This window comes from Vipera ursinii (genome assembly GCF_947247035.1).
Source record: "Vipera ursinii genome assembly, chromosome: 5".
In the NCBI taxonomy this organism is placed as follows: domain Eukaryota; kingdom Metazoa; phylum Chordata; class Lepidosauria; order Squamata; family Viperidae; genus Vipera; species Vipera ursinii.
The window spans coordinates 99,715,687-99,736,164 of record NC_139518.1 but is presented as its reverse complement, the minus strand read 5'-3'; the positions used below and the strand labels follow the sequence as shown (position 1 = coordinate 99,736,164).

General features: G+C 44.8%; 1 protein-coding gene across 1 annotated transcript in view; it reads right to left on the bottom strand.

Moving 5' to 3' along the window:
- KCNMA1 (potassium calcium-activated channel subfamily M alpha 1) overlaps positions 1-20,478 on the bottom strand; it is a 423,981-nt gene that overhangs the window by 176,400 nt on the left and 227,103 nt on the right. The window contains exons 4-5 of the mRNA XM_083363343.1: positions 18,065-18,158; positions 12,595-12,706 (exon numbers count right to left, since the gene is read on the bottom strand). Coding sequence (XP_083219469.1) covers positions 12,595-12,706; positions 18,065-18,158 — 206 coding nt within the window. The remainder of the gene's footprint in view (positions 1-12,594; positions 12,707-18,064; positions 18,159-20,478) is intronic.

Below are 20,478 nucleotides of genomic sequence, written 5' to 3'. Positions count from 1 at the left end.
CTGTACACCAGGCACTGGAGATTCTTACTGTCAAAAACTAATAAAATATTTAAAAAGAAACTGCATTAGCTATATTGGCAGCTGCAGCACACTGCTGGCTAAAGTCTACCAGGACACTTCAGATCCATATAATAGTTGATATGGTTGAGGCATACCTTGAAAATGCTTTCTAAAAAGTGGCCTTTGCTGTAAATTTAAGTGAGCAGTAACCTGAAAATGTCTTTAACTGTCTTACTTCTAGGAAGCTTTTGCCATCACTCAAAGTGACGGGAGATCAAAAGCTGAGCAGAGGTTCAATAAAGGCGACATAAATTGGTTTGCTACAACCCTCAGATTGCACTTAATCATGACCGTCAATTTTTCTAGAAGGTGCCAAGTACGCAATTAGACTAACGGGGAGAGTTTGCCATTCAGAAAATAATTTAGATAAATAACCCCGTGTTTCCAATTGCTAGGGACAGAACAGCAATAAGGCTCATCAATTTCTGAAGGAGGGGGGGGAACTTTACAAAAGTGGAAAGTAATACCCATTTTTTAACTGAAGCAATAATAGCAAGAAGGGACAATTTGCATTCTGTTCATTCGTTTAAAGGAATATCTTACAAGGCCTTTAATGTCACAGGGATATCTCCAAAACAGTTTTGGAAAGAATGATTAAAAAAAAAAAAGGAACAATGCAGAGGTGCAAGATGTTGTGTGCATGGAACTCTCCGTCCACACAACAGCTTTCGGATGGGACATATCCAATCTGTAGCACATTTTTCCCCCCACACATTTTCATCTATGCTCAAGACAAGATGGGCTGTTCTGATCCAAACATGGACTGAAATGGGGCTTCAAGTGGTTTTGGGGAAAGAGGGAAATGGTGGGGAAAGAGAAGAATGAAGGAATAGAGTAGAATGCTGAGTGGAGTGGAGTGGAACGGAACAGAACAGAATACGGAATAGAATGGAATGGAATGGAATGGAATGGAATGGAATGGAATAGAATAGAATAGAATAGAATAGAATAGAATAGAATAGAATAGAATAGAATAGAATAGAATAGAATAGAATAGAATAGAATAGAATAGAATAGAATAGAATAGAATAGAATAGAATAGAATATAGAATATAGAATAGAATAGAATATAGAATAGAATAGAATAGAATAGAATAGAATAGAATAGAACAGAACAGAACAGAACAGAAAAGAACAGAATAGAATAGAATAGAATAGAATAGAATATAGAATAGAATAGAATATAGAATATAGAATATAGAATATAGAATATAGAATAGAATAGAATAGAATATAGAATATAGAATAGAATAGAATAGAATAGAATAGAATAGAATAGAATAGAATAGAATAGAATAGAATAGAATAGAATAGAATAGCTGAGTTGGAAGGGACCTTGGAGGTCTTCTAGTCCAACCCCCTGCTCAGGCAGGAAACCCTACACCATTCCAGAAAAAGGGTTGTTGTCCAATCTCTTCTTAAAAACTTCCAGTGTTGGAGCATTCACACATTCTGGAGGAAACCTTTTCCGCTGATTAAGTTAGGAAGTTTCTCCTTAATTCCAGGTTGCTTCTCTCCTTGATCAGTTTCCATCCGTGGCTTCTTGTCCTGCCCTCGGGTGCCTTGGCAAGTCAGTTTCCTGGGGCACAACCCATCAGCTCATCTTTTTTTGATGTTCTCAGCTCCTGGTCCTGGTCCAGGGTGCCACTGGCCCACCTGTAATCTTCTCAGCGCCTTCCCTCATCTCTTCCTTCTTTCTCCTGTGGGGGGGTGGGGTGGAGGGTGGCAGGAGATCAGCCATTCACCCAAAACATTTCAGGGGAAGGGAGAAAGTGAAGGAAAATGGAAAGCAGGGAAGAGTTGACAGAATGTGCCATGCCGGTAGAGCTCACAGCGAGGAACCGTGAAGACCGCCTTTGTTCTTCCGCCTTGCCTCACCTAGAATTCATTTCATCCAAAACCCAGAACAATCCCAGCGTTCCAGCTTTCCTTTCTGCCAAACTAAGGCAGAAGTTCTGGAACGAGAGCAAATTGGTTTTCTAATACGGTGCTCATTCCCAACAACCCAGTTTTTTTAAAATTAGGGTGCGGAGAATCCCATAGAAAGAGGAGGACCAAGGATATATAAACTGAGGATGAAATTAAAGCGAAGAACTCTCCCTCGCTCAGATTTGAGGCTGTTGGCTCAGACATTGGCAAGGAAGATCGACTGGAAGATCTCAGTCATACCTTGAAAATGTATGCCGGCTTTCGAGAATGACGAGACGCCCCTAACATGTTTAAGCGAGCAATCCACTTTAACAAGGTTATTTTTAATTAAAAGTAATTAAAAACAGTTTTACCTTTCTGTGTACAGGTATTAAATGCAAAAAAGGGAGAGGGAAGTCACGGAACATCCATGCTGGAATATCCAAGTTGTTCCACCGAACAATTAACCAGTGGAACCACCTGCCTCCAGAAGCTGTGAAGGCTCCAACACTGGAGGCTTTTAAGAAGAGACTGGACAGCCATTTGTCTGAAATGGTATAGGGTTTCCTGCCTGAGCAGGGGGTTGGACTAGATGACCTCCAGCGTCCCTTCCAGCTCTTTTCTGATTGATTGACTGGGCCCAAAATAAATAAATTGTTATTTTTATTGCTGCTGCAGTTGTTGTTGTTGTTGTTGTTGTTATTATTATTATTATTATTATTATTATTATTATTATTATTATTATTATTATTATTATTATGGTGGGGGTAAGGAGAAGAGATATTTCAAGAAAGAAAGATGATCACCTTTTCAAGAGAAAGGATCATTTAAATTTTTAAACGATTCCCCATCAAAGAATAATTCTTCTTTTAAGGAAGGATAACAAGAAAAGCCAAGCTGTGAGAAATAACATTTAAATAAAATACCACTGGGCTAATCTCGCTAAAATATCTCAGTCAAGCCCTTTTTTTCTCTCTCTCCCTTTCTGTTATTAAAATAATTTTTTTTTCCCTTTGGCTTCACAAATTAAAAGGGAAGGGGCAAAGGGGGGGGGAATCCTTTGCTTCCAGTGGATATGAAAACACTTCATCTTGCAAAAATAACTCAGTTATTGCTTTTAGAAAAACGGTCACTCGCTTAGCCTCTTACCCCAGTGGTAGCCAATTCTGTAACAAGACCGCAGAGTCTGTCGAAATGTATGCGGCTCTTCCTTTTCGAGATTATTTTGCCCAGATCTGACACGATATCCATTTTTAAATAAAGCTCCGTGGGACTTCTTTCGGCGAGGTTGAAAAGTTTCCACGCGGCCACCGCCAGAAGGGATGTTGTAGACCAACATCTTGCTGGGAAGCATCACAACAACACCACTTGGACGGATCAGTCAACACCCCACACACACACACACACACACACACACAAACCCCCGTTATTTCCTTCCGAGATTTAGAGAAAGACTCCCGAGGATCCGTAAGTTCATCCCAAAATTTCGGGCAGGATCAAGGGAATGAGATATCCTGCCTCTGACTTTATATCAAAAAATATGCGTATTTTAGGATAGCTGGAGGAAAACGCATTGCTGCTTCTTTCTGCTCCCTAAAATCTGAAAAAAGGCTGCCAAAGCAGGTCTGAGTTGTCGACGGAAAAACGGATCTTGTTTTGATATCTGCAATATCACGGCTTACAAAGGCATTCCCTTTCCGGATATTGGAATATAATCTTCTTTCATGCCCTCTCCAAAATGTATCCATCCAGCTGGAGAAATCAAAACAGATTAACACTATGAAGAAGGGGGATGAACCAGCCCAGGATAAACAGTGTCCGCTTGTCCCAGAAAGGGCTTATGGGTTGTGCAAAGGTCACAACTTGCCCTTGCATTTGTGTTTTAATTCACACAAATCGAGGCCAACTCTCACTGTTCCTCATTTAAAAGGAACAATAATATCCTGAATGTTTTAAGCCCCGGTAGGCAAAGAAACAAGATTTCAATAGGTTGGAACCATCAGCCTTCACAAAACCTCACAACCTCAGCCCACAACCTACAGGGAAGTCCTCACCACCTCACCTACACACCTCCAGGATCTCAGCATCCGTTGCAGAAAAATTGGATGCAAAAATGGTCCAATTTCAGAAATGTAACTGCGGGCATTTGGGATGGAGTCTGAAGATTTGATAGGATGGGGATAAGCCCCAAATATTTCTTTTCCGGCGATATCTAAAATCACCAAGATGGTTTTGGGGTTTTTTTTGGTTCTCCCAAGTGCAACAGACTTACTTTACAACAGCCCTGGGGGGGGAAAGTGACTTATTGTTCTGTCCCAGCCCACGTCAGTCCTTTCTATGCTCACAAGGAGAAACCCCTCTTCCAAACAAGCAGGCAGGATCCGCAAGAAAAAACCAACCCCTTTTATTCTCACAGACCTGAGTCAATGTCCAAGGCCAACAGACACAGTCCACAGAAATTCGACCCTCAACACAAACGGTTGCCTTCGGCAACCAGCACTTTCCACACCTCCCCTTTTAAAATGCAGCCCAGGCGTGGCTTCCTAATGCCTTCTCCTTCGCCTTTGGAGCCGCCCCATTGCATTCCTCTGTCCTACTCGCTTCTCTTGCTGGCGCTTTCGTGCATCCTGGATTTCTCTCAACTGTGCTTCATCACTGTCCAACTCAGACTCCCAGCACAGCTGTGTCTCAGCCTGAGTGTGAGTAGAGGGGCCAGGCTCCTCGTCCGACTGTGAGTCTTAAGAGCTCCTCAGAGCCTTCCTCTGACTCTGATGTCGCTCCAGGCCCCTCCTCCTCCTCCTCTGATTCCTCAGACTCAGCTGCCAGATCCACTGGCTGGCGAGGCATCACCACACTTATGACCGTTTCCCACACTTACGACCACTGCTGCATCCCCATGCTCACTCGATCAAAATTCAGGTATAGGGTTTCCTGCCTGAGCAGGGGGTTGGACTAGAAGACCTCCAAGGTCCCGTCCAACTCTGTTATTCTGTATTCTGTTTGTTTGTTTACTCGACTGTTTTTCAGAGCATTGCATTTTATAATATAGCAGAATTGGTGGGTCTCCACAAAGGAGCACTTTTCACATGTCATCCTGTAACTTAGACATGCACAGAGACACAGCAGCTCTCTCGTGTATCGCTAATAGATTATGTGGCAATCTAAAGCTTCTATTTAACTAAACACCTAACATGGTATGAAACAGTTCAGAAAACAACATTGGCACAATGTTCCGAAATGATCTAGACACACCACACAAAATAAAAAGGAGAGGACCTCCATCATGTTCCCAGCAATGATGAATCCCGCACACCATTGCCCTCCCATGGCTTACAAAAGGAGAATAAGAGAAGAGGAAAAAGAACAGGAAGATAATGCAAAGCGGGACACGCCGTTACATTTTGTCAATAATATCTTTCCGAGAAATGTGCAACATGTTCTGGGTCGGAGCGCTGCGTCCCTGGCGTTCAGAGCTTGGGAACAAAACACCAAGGCAAAATCTTCTAGAATAAACAAGCTTGAGATGAATGTTGAGAGGTTGCTTCCCCTTTGCAAACAGCGCTATTTCTTTTAATTAAAACCAAAACGCACAGATTCTAATGTCCTAGCTGTTTTTATTATTATTATTTTATTATAGAGCCTTATTATTATTTTATTATAGAGCCTTGGTGGAGCAGTGGGCTAATGCCTCCTTAAGTAACACCAGCTGCCTGCAATTAGTGCAGGTTCGAGTCCCACCAGGCTCAAGGTTGACTCAGCCTTCCATCCTTCCGAGGTAGGAAAAATGAGGACCCAGATTGTTGGGGGCAATTAAGCTGACTTTGTAATAATGCCGCTTGGGGTGTGTGTGTGAAAGCCCTAATAAGCAGGCATATACATAGAATGAAGGCTACTGCTAAGCTTGTAAGCCGCCCTGAGTCTTTGGAGAAGGGCGGGATATAAATGGAATTAAAATAAATAAAATAAATAAATAAATTATTCACGTGAGGTCCTTAAAAAAATCATTCTAACTTTTTCGTCTGCTCGGGGCTTCATGGGATGGAGAACTTCGAGCAGAACTATATTTTATTTATTGACCTATCAAATTTGGAGACCACCCCTTTCACGCACAGAGAGATTCTTGGGGGGGTGTCCAATTAAAACACAGGAACCCTACAAAGAGCGTACAGGTGGTCTTTGACTTATGGCCCCCTCACATGGCAAAGTGAGACGTTTCTTAAGTGAGTCTTGTGCCCATTTGAAGATTTTTCTTGCCAAAGATGTTAAGGCAGGGGTGTCAAACTCAATTTCATTGAGGGCCGCAGAAGCATTGCGGTTGCCCTCAGGGGGCCGGATGGGTGTGGCCTGGGTGGGCATGGCCTACTGGGTGGGCGTGGCTAAAGTGCGTATGGCCTACTGGGTGGGCGTGGCTAAAGTGTGTATGGCCTACTGGGTGGGCGTGGCTAGAGTGCGTATGGCCTACTGGGTGGGCTTGGCCAGCTCTACATCGTTCGCATCAAGGATGCCTATGGGGGCCTGGGCAGGAGTGGGACAGATCTGAGGGTCTCTGGCAGGAGGAGGGTCTCTGGGCCAGGGCCAAGGCAGTGGGGGCCGTTCCCTCACTGTTTCCAGGATGGCCTCGCGGGCCGCATGAAACAACTTCACGGGCCGGATCTGGCCCCCGGGCCTTGTGTTTGACCTGTCTGTGTTAAGGGAACGAATCTGCCTTCCCCATTGACTTGTCATAAGGTCGCAAAAAGGGAATCACATGACACCAGGATGCTGCAACCGTCATAAATACGAGTCAGTTGCTGAACATCTGCCAACCAAGGGGATGGCTGCAACAGTCCTAAGTGTGAAAAACAGTCATAAGTCACTTCTTTCCTGCCATTCTAACTTTGGATGGTCGCTAAATGAACTACTGTAAGTTGGGGGTTATCTGTATTCCAACAGGAGGCACTGAAAATAAGAATAGAATAATTGAAAAGGTAGGAGGAGGCAGTTAAGGTGCCAACTGACCCCCCCAAACTGTGGGCCCTAATACTGTCAGCAGAGCCGGGTTTTCCAAGTCCACAAGTCACAAAAGGGCCAAGTTTGAAGACCCCTGGATTAAAGGGATAAAATCACATCTATTGAAATATAATTGATTAACGGACAATCTTTGACACTGTTCCCCACGCTATAGAAAAAAATAAAGATAAAAAAAAAGTCTTAGAAAGCAGAGAACATTGTCTTTAATATTAAGCGCCCATCTGCTATCCGGAAATCTCTTTTGATAGAGTTGGACTGGGTTGATTTGATTTGGCAAGTCAGATCAATTTGATTGCGAGTCCCCCAAATCAGATTGTTGAACTGAATCAGATTAAACCGTTGATTCAGTTCAGAAAAGGGCATCCAATTCAATTCAACCATTCCGATTGCCTTAGGATGGCATTTTCAATCAAATTCCTGCCCAGCTGAAAGAGAGAATAAATAAATGAACTAACTTCCGTGGACAACTTGTCAAGTCCCTTACTAAAACCCAAACACTTTTGCCTGCACCCTCAAAAGAGACCAACATTATTTCCAGAAAATAATGATGAAAAGATTTACATTGCAGAGAAGAGTAGCAAAGATGATCGGGAGACTGGTGGCTAAAACATACGAAGAACGGTTGCTGGAACTGGGTATGTCTAGTTTAGTGAAGAGAAGGACCAGGGGTGACATGACAGCAGTCTTCCAGTGTCTCAGGGTCTCCCTCAAAGAAGAGGGAGTCAAGCTATTCTCCAAAGCACCAGAAGCAACGGATGAAAACTAAGGAGTTTCTCAAGGACAGAAGCAACCTCGAACGAAGGAGAAACTTCCTGACAGTTAGAACAATTAACCAGTGGAACCACCTGCCTCCAGAAGTTGTGAATGCTCCAACACTGGAGGTTTTTAAAAAGGGACTGGACAGCCATTTGTCTGAAATGGTATAGGGTTTCCTGCCTGAGCAGGGGGTTGGACTAGATGACCTCCAAGGTCCCTCCCAGCTCTATTATTCTATTATCTGTTATCATATACATATACATAGAATTCATTCTATGTATATGCATATACGTAGAATGAATTCTAAGGGACGCGGTGGCTCAGTGGGTTAGGACGCTGAGCTTGTCGATCGGAAGGTCGGCAGTTTGGCGGGTCGAATCCCGAGTGCCGCGTAACAGAGTGAGCGCCTGTTACTCGTCCCAGCTTCTGCCAACCTAGCAGTTCGAAAGCACGTAAAAATGCAAGTAGAAAAATAGGGACCGCTCCGGTGGGGAGGTAACAGCGTTCCGTGCGCCTTTGGCGTCTAGTCATGCCGGCCACATGACCACGGAGACGTCCTCGGACAAGCGCCGGCTCTTCGGCTTTGAAACGGAGATGAGCACCGGCCCCTAGAGTCGGAAACGACTAGCACGCATGTGCGGGGGAACCTTTACCTTTACCTTTAGAATGAATTCTATGTATATGCATATATCATATGCATATACATAGAATGAAGGCTACTGCTAAGCTTGTAAGCCGCCCTGAGTCTTCGGAGAAGGGCGGGATATAAATGGAATTAAAATAAAATAAAAATAAATAAAAGGATTTTGGCATCCTTCAGTTCTGGAAATTCCCACAACTCGCGTTCCAAGAAGCAGGAAAGAGGGGGGGGGGGAGAAACCAGAGGAAAAAAAAAACCTATTCTCCTTTCCTTTATGTATGCAAACTTACAGAGATTATAAAGCCAGGAAAGAGGAAAACAGAGTTAGTCGTCCAAATATAGAATAACAGACAATAATCAGTCATAGTTTATATCAGGCAGGGCTATACTAGGAAAGTGGGGGAAAAAATATAGTACATCCAGAGAACTGCACGGGCTAACAAGGAAGCCAGCAGACGTTGAATTTACCTTGAAGGTGACTTTCCGCCAGATAGCAGAGCTGTGCAGTGATCTGGACCCAAAGGTGATTCAGGGTGTGAAAAAGTGTTCACTTGCACAGCAGTGCCTTAGTAACGGCGCACCGCTTCCCGAATTTGAGTGACAGCAGGGAAAGCAAAACCAAAGGAAGAGGATTTGTGCTCTTCCCTCCCCCCCCCTTCGCGGAGGGAAACGCTGAGGCTCACGTTCGAATCTTTTCACGCCAAGGCAATGTGGACCAATTAATCCTCACAGTTGTGTCTGTGCTGCGTGTGGTCCACGTGTTAGAAACGGCGTGGGACGGGAGAGAAGGAGGGCAATCTGGCGCTTCCTTGCAAGCTTTGGAAATCATTCCGAGGAGGATTTCATCCTAGTATTTATTCCCTTCTTTCATCAACGGCCTGGTGGATTGCCCAAAGGCCAACACTCCACATACCACCCGCAACTCAGCCCCAAAATTTAGGTTGCTAAGGGAGGCATTTGTCCCGTTTTACGGGCTCTGTTCGCCACGTTTGTTAAGTGAATCGCTGCAGTTTCTTAAGTTAGCGACGTTGTCATTAAGTCAACCAAGTTTTCCCCTTGGCTTTGCTTGTCAGAAGGTCGCCGAAAGGGGAATCATATGATCCCTCGGGGTCGCTGCGACCGTCATAAATGCGAGTCGGTTGCCAAGCATCGGAATGTAAATCGTGTGACCGTGAAGGAGGCTGCAACGGTCGTAAGTGTGAAAAACGGTCACAAATCACTTTTTCCGGTGCCGTTGTAACTTGAAACGGCCTTGTAACTCTTGTAAGTGAAGGACAACCTGTATGAAGGTCACCCCCTTTATTTACTCTAATAAAGCTGCAGAAAGATTTCAGTGCCTAACCACAAATAAAAAGTTTGTCTTTAAGCCATGGCCTAAAGCCGGGGTCTTCAAACTCGGCCCTTTTATGACGTGTGGACTTCAACTCCCAGAATTCCTCAGCCAGGCACGCCTCACGTGATTCCCCCTTTTGTGACCTTCTGACTGTCAAGCCCCGCCGGCCTGCCACTCGCTCGGGCCTCGACATCGCCTCCGCCGGCATGGGGGTGCGACCCCTCCCTCCCCTGGAAGACCGCCGTCGCCAACGCTTACCTGCCATCCCCGACCTTTGCTGCAACCGGCGGAGCCGTCTGTTCCACCTCTCCCCGGCCTTAGGACATGGCGCCGGGCTCCCACCACTCGGCTGGTGGGCGTGGCTTCGCCCGGTCTCCGCAGAACACGCCGCAGCCCCGACGCACAGCTGACCGACGCACAGCTGACCGGTGCGCCCGCTCCCAGACGGCCGGCGGACGCGCGCTCGCCTCGCCAGCGAGGACGGCACCGAGCGCCCGCCGGGCTGGCGGGTGCATCTACCCAGGACCTTCCGACACCTCGGCGGCGGGAACGGGCTGGGCAGGAACAGGCTGGAGGCGACGAAGGATCGGACGGGCGGTCGGACGGACTTGGGGGGGAGCTAGCAACCGCAACGCCGGCACGGACTGGGGCGCGTGAGGGAGCGGAAGGACAGGGCTTACCTGGGAGGGAGCTTGGCGGGCCGCAGCGGTGCACGCGGTGGGTGGTGGCTATGCAGGGTGATGGGTGGGGCTTTTATGGGGAGGCGGGCGGATGCCGGTTTGCCTTGAAGGGGTGGGGTTAGGATGTGGTAGCACGATAAAAGAGCGTTGAGGCTGGGTGCCTCAACGCTGACTTTACCGCGGTTTGATTTGTGTGAGGAATAAACCTGGTGACCCGTTCCTTTGGAGTGCTTGTGTTTCTTCGCAGAGGACGTTGTGACACCGACAAGCAACCACAGTGTTACTTAACAAGTGCAAAGATTCACTTAACAACTGTGGCAAGACTGGTCATAAAGATGGGGCAACACCCAATTAAGAGCTGTCTCACTGAGGAACGTAATTCTTGAGCTCGCTCACGGTCGTACGTCAAGGAGTACTTTTCGCCACCCAACTGTTCTCTGAGGGCGCCACCCTTCCGACATAAAATTTGCTTCTAATATTGCCAGTAAAAAGCAACTTTCCATGTTTGGGGGTCTTTTTTAGGCCTAGCAAAAAAAAATCACTGCTGGACTTTAGAAACTTTAGCAAGATGATGATGATGATGATGATATTTTTTCACTGCACGAATTTCCCGACCGAGCTCATTTGAGTAAGGATGCGGTCATGTCTCAAGGTGACCACCAGAGGGCAGAAGCAGACAGATCTAAAAAGGGCTGCAGATGACAAGAAAACATCTTGACACCTTTCCATCATTTCTGATCTATGCAATCAAGAGGACAGAAGCCGCGAGTTGCCAAATGCCAAATTAAAGTTAGGAAGCTTATAATTATTGCCATATGTCACTGTCCCTCTTCGTGGTCTTTAATAAGGATCATAATTTTATTTTTTTTAACTGCCCCTGCTTTTTTGCCTTCCTCTCCCCCTGATTCTCTCCTCCCTCTCTCATTCTCTCATTCTCTCTCTCCCTTTCATTCTCTCCTCCCTCTCTCATTCTCTCCTTCCTCTCCCCCTCATACACAAACATAGAAGGAGAACATTGTCCACATTTGCTCCAAGCTTAACTTCTTATTCAGTCTGCAAAAGTTATTGGACCCCAAAGTTTGAGGCTTCCCGGGATACAGTGCTAAATAATACTTAAAACAGAATTAAAACAAACTTTGAATTCTTCCTTGCCCAACCCGAACAAAGTGATTAATTTGGAAATGCTCAGCTCGGCGTGGTAGCGAGTAGAACTTAATCCAGCTCGTAGTTACTGGCGCTAGGAAAAAAAACGAACGCATCGTAGCCATCAGGAGAAACTCGCCTGGTAGTGACTTAATATGGTAAGTGCTGCTGGAAATGAGCTTAACAAAGACAGATTTGAGTGATACCAAACCTCTCCTTCAACCCACTCAGGAATTCTCTCCCAGATAAACATTAAAACAGCAACATCTAGGAAGCAAATGGATCAGGAAGATGGATCAGACAGTGAACACAGTCATCTATCTTTTGTTGCAAGAGGCTGCAGGCAGAGAGATCCACTCACTTCGAATCTTTATCTGAGCGAGCCTGCATTTTTCAGAATATGGCGATGCACATTGTGAGCAAAAACTATGCTCAGAATAACAGAATCGTACAGTTGGAAGGGATCTTAGGCAGAGATCCTTCCGAGATCTTAGGCAGAGATCTTAGGCAGAGATCCTTGCAGAATTATTATTTTTTTCCCCTTGCAATTCTCCCGCAATGGAACATCCATGAGTTCATCGGAAGGTAGGCTGGTCACTTCCCATACCAGCTCCTGTAGCCATTTTCTCTTCCACAGATAGTCCTCGACTTACAAGCACCTGTTTAGCGGCCATTTGAAACTACAATGGCACTAGCAAAAAGGTAACTTACAGCCGGTCCTCACATTTATGACCGTCGCAGCAATTTTCCAAGGTTGGGTGATCAAAATCTGGGCGTTTAGCAACCAGCGTGCTGGAGTCATGTGATCACTATTTGGACCTCCCTAGAATGGATTCTGTCAATCAAGGTCAATGGGGAAAGCCAGATTTGTTTAATCCCCATACAATTCCCTTAACAATCATAGTGATTTGCGTAACCACCACAGCCAGCAGGTTGTAAAACCAGGCAGGACATCTGACAACCTTCTTGTTTAGCAACAGGAAGACTGGTCCCTATAAGTCGAGAACTACCTCCATTTTCTTTCTCACATGCCCAACGGGAAACAGCAATTTTTGTATACTTACCTAGCCAACTCCTATTTAAATACACCGAAACGAACACGGGAGGAACGGTGAAGAAATCAACCACGGAGTTCACTTCCAGCCAAAACCAGAGCTTGTCGTTGGCTGCTATGAACTGTGGAGGGGGAAAGAAAAAAGAGATAGAATTCAATCAATGAAATGAAATTTAAAAAAGGCCAGGAAAACATAAGCGGGATAGGTGGACCACAGACCAGCCTTATTTGATGAGAGAGACCTTTAAGGAATTGTTCGCAATCTTTTGAACCCCGTAGAGAGCAAGATGGGATCCACATTTGGCATCTAGAATCATTTTAGAACCTTCAGTGGTGCCAAAAGAGAAGTGGTTGACTTTGGCCCTGCTTTTTGGTGGATCTAAATCCCAAATCCTCTGCTTAAAGTTTGATTAAGGCTTTTATCAGGCTGAGAGGCAGTGTTATATCTGGTGTAAGATGCCACAACACACCAAATCATACTCAATCTGCCTCCTCGGGGATTAGAAGAACTTATCTAGTAGGCTAAGATAAACCACAGGCTCACCTCCAAAGATTTGTTTCAGCCCAACTCTGAGAAGACAATCAGAATAGAACTGGAAGGGACCTTTGGAGGTCTTCTAGTCCAACCCCCTGCTCAAGCAGGAGAACCTAGACCATTTCAGGCCGGTGGATGTCCAGTCTCTTCTTAAAAACCTCCACTGATGGAGCACCCACAATTTTTGAAGGCAACTTCTGTTCCACAGGTTGATTGTTCTTAATGTATGTTAGGAAGTCTCTCCTTAATTCCAGGTTGCTTCTCTCCTTGATGAGTTTCCATCCATTGTTTCTTGTCTTCTGGTGTTTTGGGAAATAAGTTGACCTCTTCTTCTTTCTGGAGCTCCTTAAATACTGGAAGACTGCTACCGTGTCCCCCCCTAGTCTTTCTTTTCTCTAGACTGGCCATACCCAAATCCTGCAACCGTTCTTTGTATGTTTTAGCCTCCAGCCCCCTGATCATCTTTGTTGCTCTTCTCTGGAGTCTTTCTGGAGTCTCGACATCTTTCTTATATGACGGTGACCAAAAGCTGGACACAATATATTCCAAGTGTGATCTTACTGGAAGTTGTATTGCTTTTCAACTTCTGAAATTCACCAAATGGGAAGTATGGGTGTTATTGTCAAATGAGGCAAGTCCCAGGAAACGGCGTCTACACTTCATTCTCTTTTTGTGTGCTTTCGAGGTGCATTAAAATCCTGGAACTGGCCACGAGTCTTTTGGCCGAGATGGAGCTGAATTATTCCCTTTCCTATCTCTAACAGGCCCCGGCCACCCATTCATATTCTGTAAAGCTATTACAATTCACGGGAAGGTATTCCACCGTTGAACGAGAGGGCATTTATAATGCATTCTCCTTTTAATTTGAAATTTATACAGCTACGCGCAACTACGAGATCCACCGGAGAGGAAGAAATAATTATTTTATTTATGGATAACGGATGCCTAATACATAATACTGTATCCTTTACTGTAGGAATGATATTGGTAGGGAAGTAATTATGCTTCAGAAAGTACAGTGATAGGAGCTCCACGCTTATTGCATCATAAAACGTTTACGACATTCTGTAAATTTTAAGCTTTCCCCCAAAGTACCTTTGCCTTGTTCCCTCCCTCCCTCCTTGCAAGAAAACAAAAAAAACGTTATTAGCCTGTTGGGAGAAGCAGCAAAAGAGGAAGACGTCCTTCTCCCAGCATTTTTCTTCCCTTTTCCTTTCCTTCCCCTTCCCTTCCCTTCCTTTATTCTCTTTCCTTCCCTTCCTCCTTTTATTCTTCCTTTCCTTTCCTTTCCTTGCTTTATTCTTTCTTCCCTTCCCTTCTTTTCCTTTCCTTTATTCCTTTCCTTCCCTTTCCTTCCTTTATTCTCTTTCCTTTCCTCCTTTCCTTCCCTTTCCTTCCTTTATTCTTTCTTTACTTCCCTTCTCTTCCTTTCCTCCTTTTATTCTTCATTCCCTTCCCTTCCTTCTTCCCTTCCCTTCCCTTTCCTTAATTGTCCTTTCCTTCCCTTCCCTTCCCTTCCCTTCCTTTCCTTTCCTTTCCTTTCCCTTCCTTTCCTTTCCTTTCCCTTCCTTTCCTTTCCTTTCTCTATTCCTTTCCTTTCCTTTCCTTTCCTTTCCCTTCCCTTCCCTTCCTTTCCTTTCCTTTCTCTATTTCCTTTCCTTTCCTTTCCTTTCCTTTCTCTATTTCCTTTCCTTTCCTTTCCTTTCCCTTCCCTTCCTTTCCTTTCTCTATTTCCTTCCTTTCCTTTCCTTCCCTTCCCTTCTCTTCCCCTCCCTTCTTTACCTTTCCTTTCCCTTCCTTCCTTCTTTCTTTCCTTCCCTTCCCTTCCCTTCCTTTCCTTTCCTTTCCTTTCCCTCCATTTTCCTTTCCTTTCCTTTCCTTTCCCTCCATTTTCCTTTCCTTTCCTTTCCTTTCCTTTCCCTCCATTTTCCTTTCCTTTCCTTTCCTTTCCTTTCCTTTCCTTTCCTTTCCTTTCCTTTCCTTTCCTTTCCTTTCTCTATTTCCTTTCCTTTCCTTTTCCTTCCCTTCCCTTCCCTTCCCTTCCCTTCCCTTCCCTTCCTTTCCTTTCCTTTCCCTTTCCTTTCCTTTCCTTTCCCTTCCCTTCCTTTCCTTTCCTTTCCTTTCCTTTCCTTTCTCTATTTCCTTTCCTTTCCTTTCCTTTCCTTTCCTTTCCTTTCCTTTCCCTTCCCTTCCCTTCCTTTCCTTTCCTTTCCTTTCTCTATTTCCTTTCCTTTCCTTTCCTTTCCTTTCCTTTCCTTTCCCTTCCCTTCCTTTCCTTTCCTTTCTCTATTTCCTTTCCTTTCCTTTCCTTTCCCTTCCCTTCCCTTCCTTTCCTTTCCTTTCCCTTCCTTTCCTTTCCTTTCTCTATTTCCTTTCCTTTCCTTTCCTTTCCTTTCCTTTCCCTTCCCTTCCCTTCCTTTCCTTTCCTTTCTTTCTCTATTTCCTTTCCTTTCCTTTCCCTTCCCTTCCCTTCCTTTCCTTTCCTTTCCTTTCCTTTCTCTATTTCCTTTCCTTTCCTTTCCTTTCCTTTCTCTATTTCCTTTCCTTTCCTTTCCCTTCCCTTCCTTTCCTTTCTCTATTTCCTTTCCTTTCCTTTCCTTTCCTTCCCTTCCCTTCTCTTCCCCTCCCTTCTTTACCTTTCCTTTCCCTTCCTTCCTTCTTTCTTTCTTTCCTTCCCTTCCCTTCCTTTCCTTTCCTTTCCTTTCCTTTCCTTTCCTTTCCTTTCCCTCCATTTTCCTTTCCTTTCCTTTCCTTTCCTTTCCTTTCCTTTCCTTTCCTTTCCTTTCCTTTCCTTTCCTTTCCCTCCATTTTCCTTTCCTTTCCTTTCCTTTCCTTTCCTTTCCTTTCTCTATTTCCTTTCCTTTCCTTTTCCTCCTTCCCTTCCCTTCCCTTCCCTTCCCTTCCCTTCCTTTCCTTTCCTTTCCTTTCCTTTCCTTTCCTTTCCCTTCCCTTCCCTTCCTTTCCTTTCCTTTCCCTTCCTTTCCTTTCCTTTCTCTATTTCCTTTCCTTTCCTTTCCTTTCCTTTCTCTATTTCCTTTCCTTTCCTTTCCCTTCCCTTCCTTTCCTTTCTCTATTTCCTTTCCTTTCCTTTCCTTTCCTTTCCTTTCCTTTCCTTTCTCTATTTCCTTTCCTTTCCTTCCCTTCCCTTCTCTTCCCCTCCCTTCTTTTCCTTTCCTTTCCCTTCCTTCCTTCTTTCTTTCCTTCCCTTCCCTTCCCTTCCCTTCCTTTCCTTTCCCTCCATTTTCCTTTCCTTTCCTTTCCTTTCCTTTCCTTTCCTTTCCTTTCCTTTCCTTTCCTTTCCTTTCCTTTCCTTTCCTTTCCTTTCCTTTCCCTCCATTCCATTTTCCTTTCCTTCTTTTCCTTTCCTTTCCTTCCTTTCCTTCTTTTCCTTTCCTCCTTTCCTTTCCTTCTCTTCCCCTCCCTTCTTTTCCTTTCCTTTCCTTTCCCTTCCTTCCTTCTTTCTTTCCTTCCCTTCCCTTCCCTTCTTCCCTCACCTTGTGCTTCTAGGCCAGCCGTCTTTCCAGTCTGCTCCAACCAGCTCTGGAAACGTGTCTAGTTAGAAAGGTAACATGCACATGTGTGCAGTTGTGCGTCTTCCAGAAAGGCTAATGGAGAGAGGCTGACTAAGCCCCCTCCTCAATGAATAACAGAGCTGGACGGGACCTTGGAGGTCATCTAGTCCAGCCCCCTGCTCAAGCAGGAGGCCCTACGACATTCCAGACAACTGGCTGTCCAGCCTCTTCTTGAAAGCCTTCAGGGACGGAGCACCCACAGCTTCCGGAGAAAGGCGCTCCAGTAATTCTTCTCACTGTCAGGAAATTTCTCCTTCATTCTAGCTTGGACCTCTCCTTGATAATCTCCCATGATTCTCAGTCACGCAGGTCAAGGTTGTCCCAAAGCTGTTTTTTTTTTTTTCAAAAGACAACTGGACTCTCTGGGTTGTTTCCTTGAAAATGTTTCACTTCTCATCCAAGAGGCTTCTTCAGTTCACCCAAGAATTGAAGAAGCTTCATTGGATGCGATCCAAGGACTGAAGAAGCTTCTTGGATGAGAAGTGAAACGCTTTCCAGGAAAAAACAAACAAACCCCAATTAAATCCAGTTTCCATCCATATTTCTTATCCTGCCCTCAGGTGTTTTGGAAAATAAGTTGATCCCCTCCTCTCTGTGAATGCCCCACCCAAATGTAAGAAGACGACTATCATGTCACCCCCTAATCCTTCCCTTCCTCAGACTAGACATACCCAGTTCCCACAATCGTTCATCATACGGTTTAGCCTCCAGACCCCTGATCATCTTTGTTGCTCTTCTCGGCACTCTTTCTAAAGTCTCAACACCTTTTTTTTTTTGTATTGTGGTGACCAAAACTGGACACAAGTGTGGTCTCATCAGTGCATCTCTGTGTATGATGGTCCAGAAAGACGAATGGGCAGAGTAAAACTACTGCGCACCCCAGCAGACCCTTCGACTCGTTCGTTCAGAAGAGGCAGACGAGCTAGAGAGCTTCCAACGGTATTTATATGTTCCTCAAATTTGTAGATTCCTGGATGAAAACATCCGGCGAAGACAAAGCTGTGACTTATTACAATTTTATTTTTTTTTTATTTTATTTTAATTCCATTTATATCCCGCCCTTCTCCGAAGTCTCAGGGCGGCTTACAAGCTTAGCAGTAGCCTTCATTCTATGTATATGCCTGCTTATTAGGGCTTTCACACACACCCCCAAGCGGCATTATTACAAAGTCAGCTTAATTGCCCCCAACAATCTGGGTCCTCATTTTACCTACCTCGGAAGGATGGAAGGCTGAGTCAACCTTGAGCCTGGTGGGACTCGAACCTGTGCTAATTGCAGGCAGCTGGTGTTACTTAAGGAGGCATTAGCCCACCCAGCAACCCACCCAGCCAAAAGTAAAATAAAACCAGGTATGGATAGGGGAGGTACTTACCCTTAAGCCAAAGTAGAGCAGGAAGAACACGTTGAAAGCCATGTCTATCTGTAACGTGAAATCTTTGTAGAAATTCTGGCAAGATTCTATTGGGCTATTTAGGAAAAAAGAAAAGAAAAGGTCAACGTTATTTGGAGGAAGGAAACCAACAGAGAGAGAGAGAGAGAGAGAGAGAGAGAGAGAGAGAGAGAGAGAGAGAGAGAGAGAGAGAGAGAGAGAGAGAGAGAGAGATGGTGAAAATTAAAAATTAAGACTTAGGTGGCTCCAATCTTGTCAGTCTTCAAGAAAATTGGGCGTTGGGACAGAGTGATAAGATTAGCGCAGGGGTCTTCAAACTTGGCCCTTTTATGACTTGTGGACTCCAACTCCCAGAATTCCTCAGCCAGCGGGCTAAGTTTGAAGACCCCTGGATTAGCGCATCTGTTAGGAACAGATGATTCCACAAATGAACTCTGAAATTTAATTATTGGTATCTTTGCTCATGGATTCCTATTCAGGATGTTATATTCTTTTACGATTTTAATTCCCCCCGGGCTTGATACAGGCAGGCCTCAACCTACGACCATCCCTGAGTCCAAAATTAATGTTGCTAAGCAAAACACTTGCCGAGTGAGCTTCGCCCCATTTCACGACCTTTTTACGAAGGTCGTCCAAGGGGATCACGTGACCCCAGGAGGCTGCAACCGTCATAAATGTGAGCCAGTCTCCAAGCGTCTGACGTTTGAACACGTGACCGTGGGGGAACGTTACAAGGGTCGTCAGGGTGAAAAATGGTCACAAGTGACTTCTTTCAGCTACGTTGTAACTTTGAACGATCAATAAATGGACTGTCGTAAGTGGAGGACGACCTGTATATGCTGCCTGCAGCCATTAGGACATAATTGGGGCAGCTCTATCAGTCTCGTAAATAAAGCCAGTTGACCACCGTCATTATCTGGATAATTCAGTCGCTGCTATTTTGGCTCTAGCTACTTCCTTTCTCAAAGGGGCAGGAGTTCAGGCCCCCATAGTTTCCTCTGAGTATCTATTACTATAGGGAACTGTTGAATACTCTAATCCAGGGGTGTCAAACTCAATTTCATTGAGGGCCGCATCAGCATTGCGGTTGCCCTCAGGGGGCCGGGTGGGTACGGCCAGGGTGGGCGTGGCCTACTGGGTGGGCGTGGCTAGAGTGCGTATGGCCTACTGGGTGGGCGTGGCCAGCTCTACATCGTTGGCATCAAGGGTGCCTATGGGGGCCTGGGCAGGAGTGGGACAGATCTGGGGGTCTCTGGCAGAAGGAGGGTCTCTGGGCCAGGGCCAAGGCAGTGGGGGCCATTCCCTCACTGTTTCTAGGATGGCTTCGCGGGCCGCATGAAACCACTTTGCGGGCCGGATACGGGCCCCGGGCCTTGTGTTTGACATGTCTGCTCTAATCCTTCACTTCTTCAGTCAACAGTTGAAACAGAGAAACATGCAATCTTTTCCAACGAAGGCCAAGCGAGGGAGACTGCAACCCCAGGTTAACCCTTAAAGAACTGGCTTTCTTCTACAACACATTTAAAAGACATGCATCAAGGTTGCAACTTGGCGGTTGCCAACATTTTTTGCAACCGTTTAGTCTCCTCCGCAATGGGGACTTTTGCAACTAGTTCCCCAAAGAACAATTTCTGTTAGGAAGGCTATATTAAAAAAAAAAAAGTTAAGTCGGACCAGATTCTTTTTCTCAGCATTTGACCACCTTAAGGATTGTATATAAGGTTTTCTCTTTTTTTTTTCCCCAGCCCAATGCAAATGATTCCAATTTTTCCGTTCATTTAAGAATGAAAAGGAAAAATCCCACATTCCGTGTTTTTCTGGGTGAGAAACTGACGGGAATTCTGACAGGCGACTGGATCAATGTCGAGTTTGAAATAAATAAAAAGAAAGATCTCACTGCAAAGATAATAACGCTGAACAAAAGCCCCAGAATTAAAAGCAGGACTCTAAGGGTTAATTTTCACATGCAGGTTAAATGATTTATTCCCCCTCCTTCTCTCAAACAGTCATTGCAAATATATATATATATATATATATATATATATATATATATATATATATATATATATATATATATATATATATATATATATATCAGTTTAGCATCCTGTATATAAACGGCTACAGTGCTCTGCTTAAGCTAGCAGCTTGTTATCCATTTTTTAAAAGTAGGGTTTTATTTTTATTTTTCATAAGACTGCTGCAAAACGCTGGAGAAGGCATCCTCCAGATAAGCAGCACATCCCAACATTTGCACAAATTGTCACTTGGTGGGCATGAAGCATTTAACGGTCCGAGGTAATGCTTCATTGTGCGTAAAAAAAAAAAGAAAGAATAAAACTCCGTTAATATTAGGATGAAAAGAAATTCAGTGCAATAGGAGGAAGGCTTGCAAG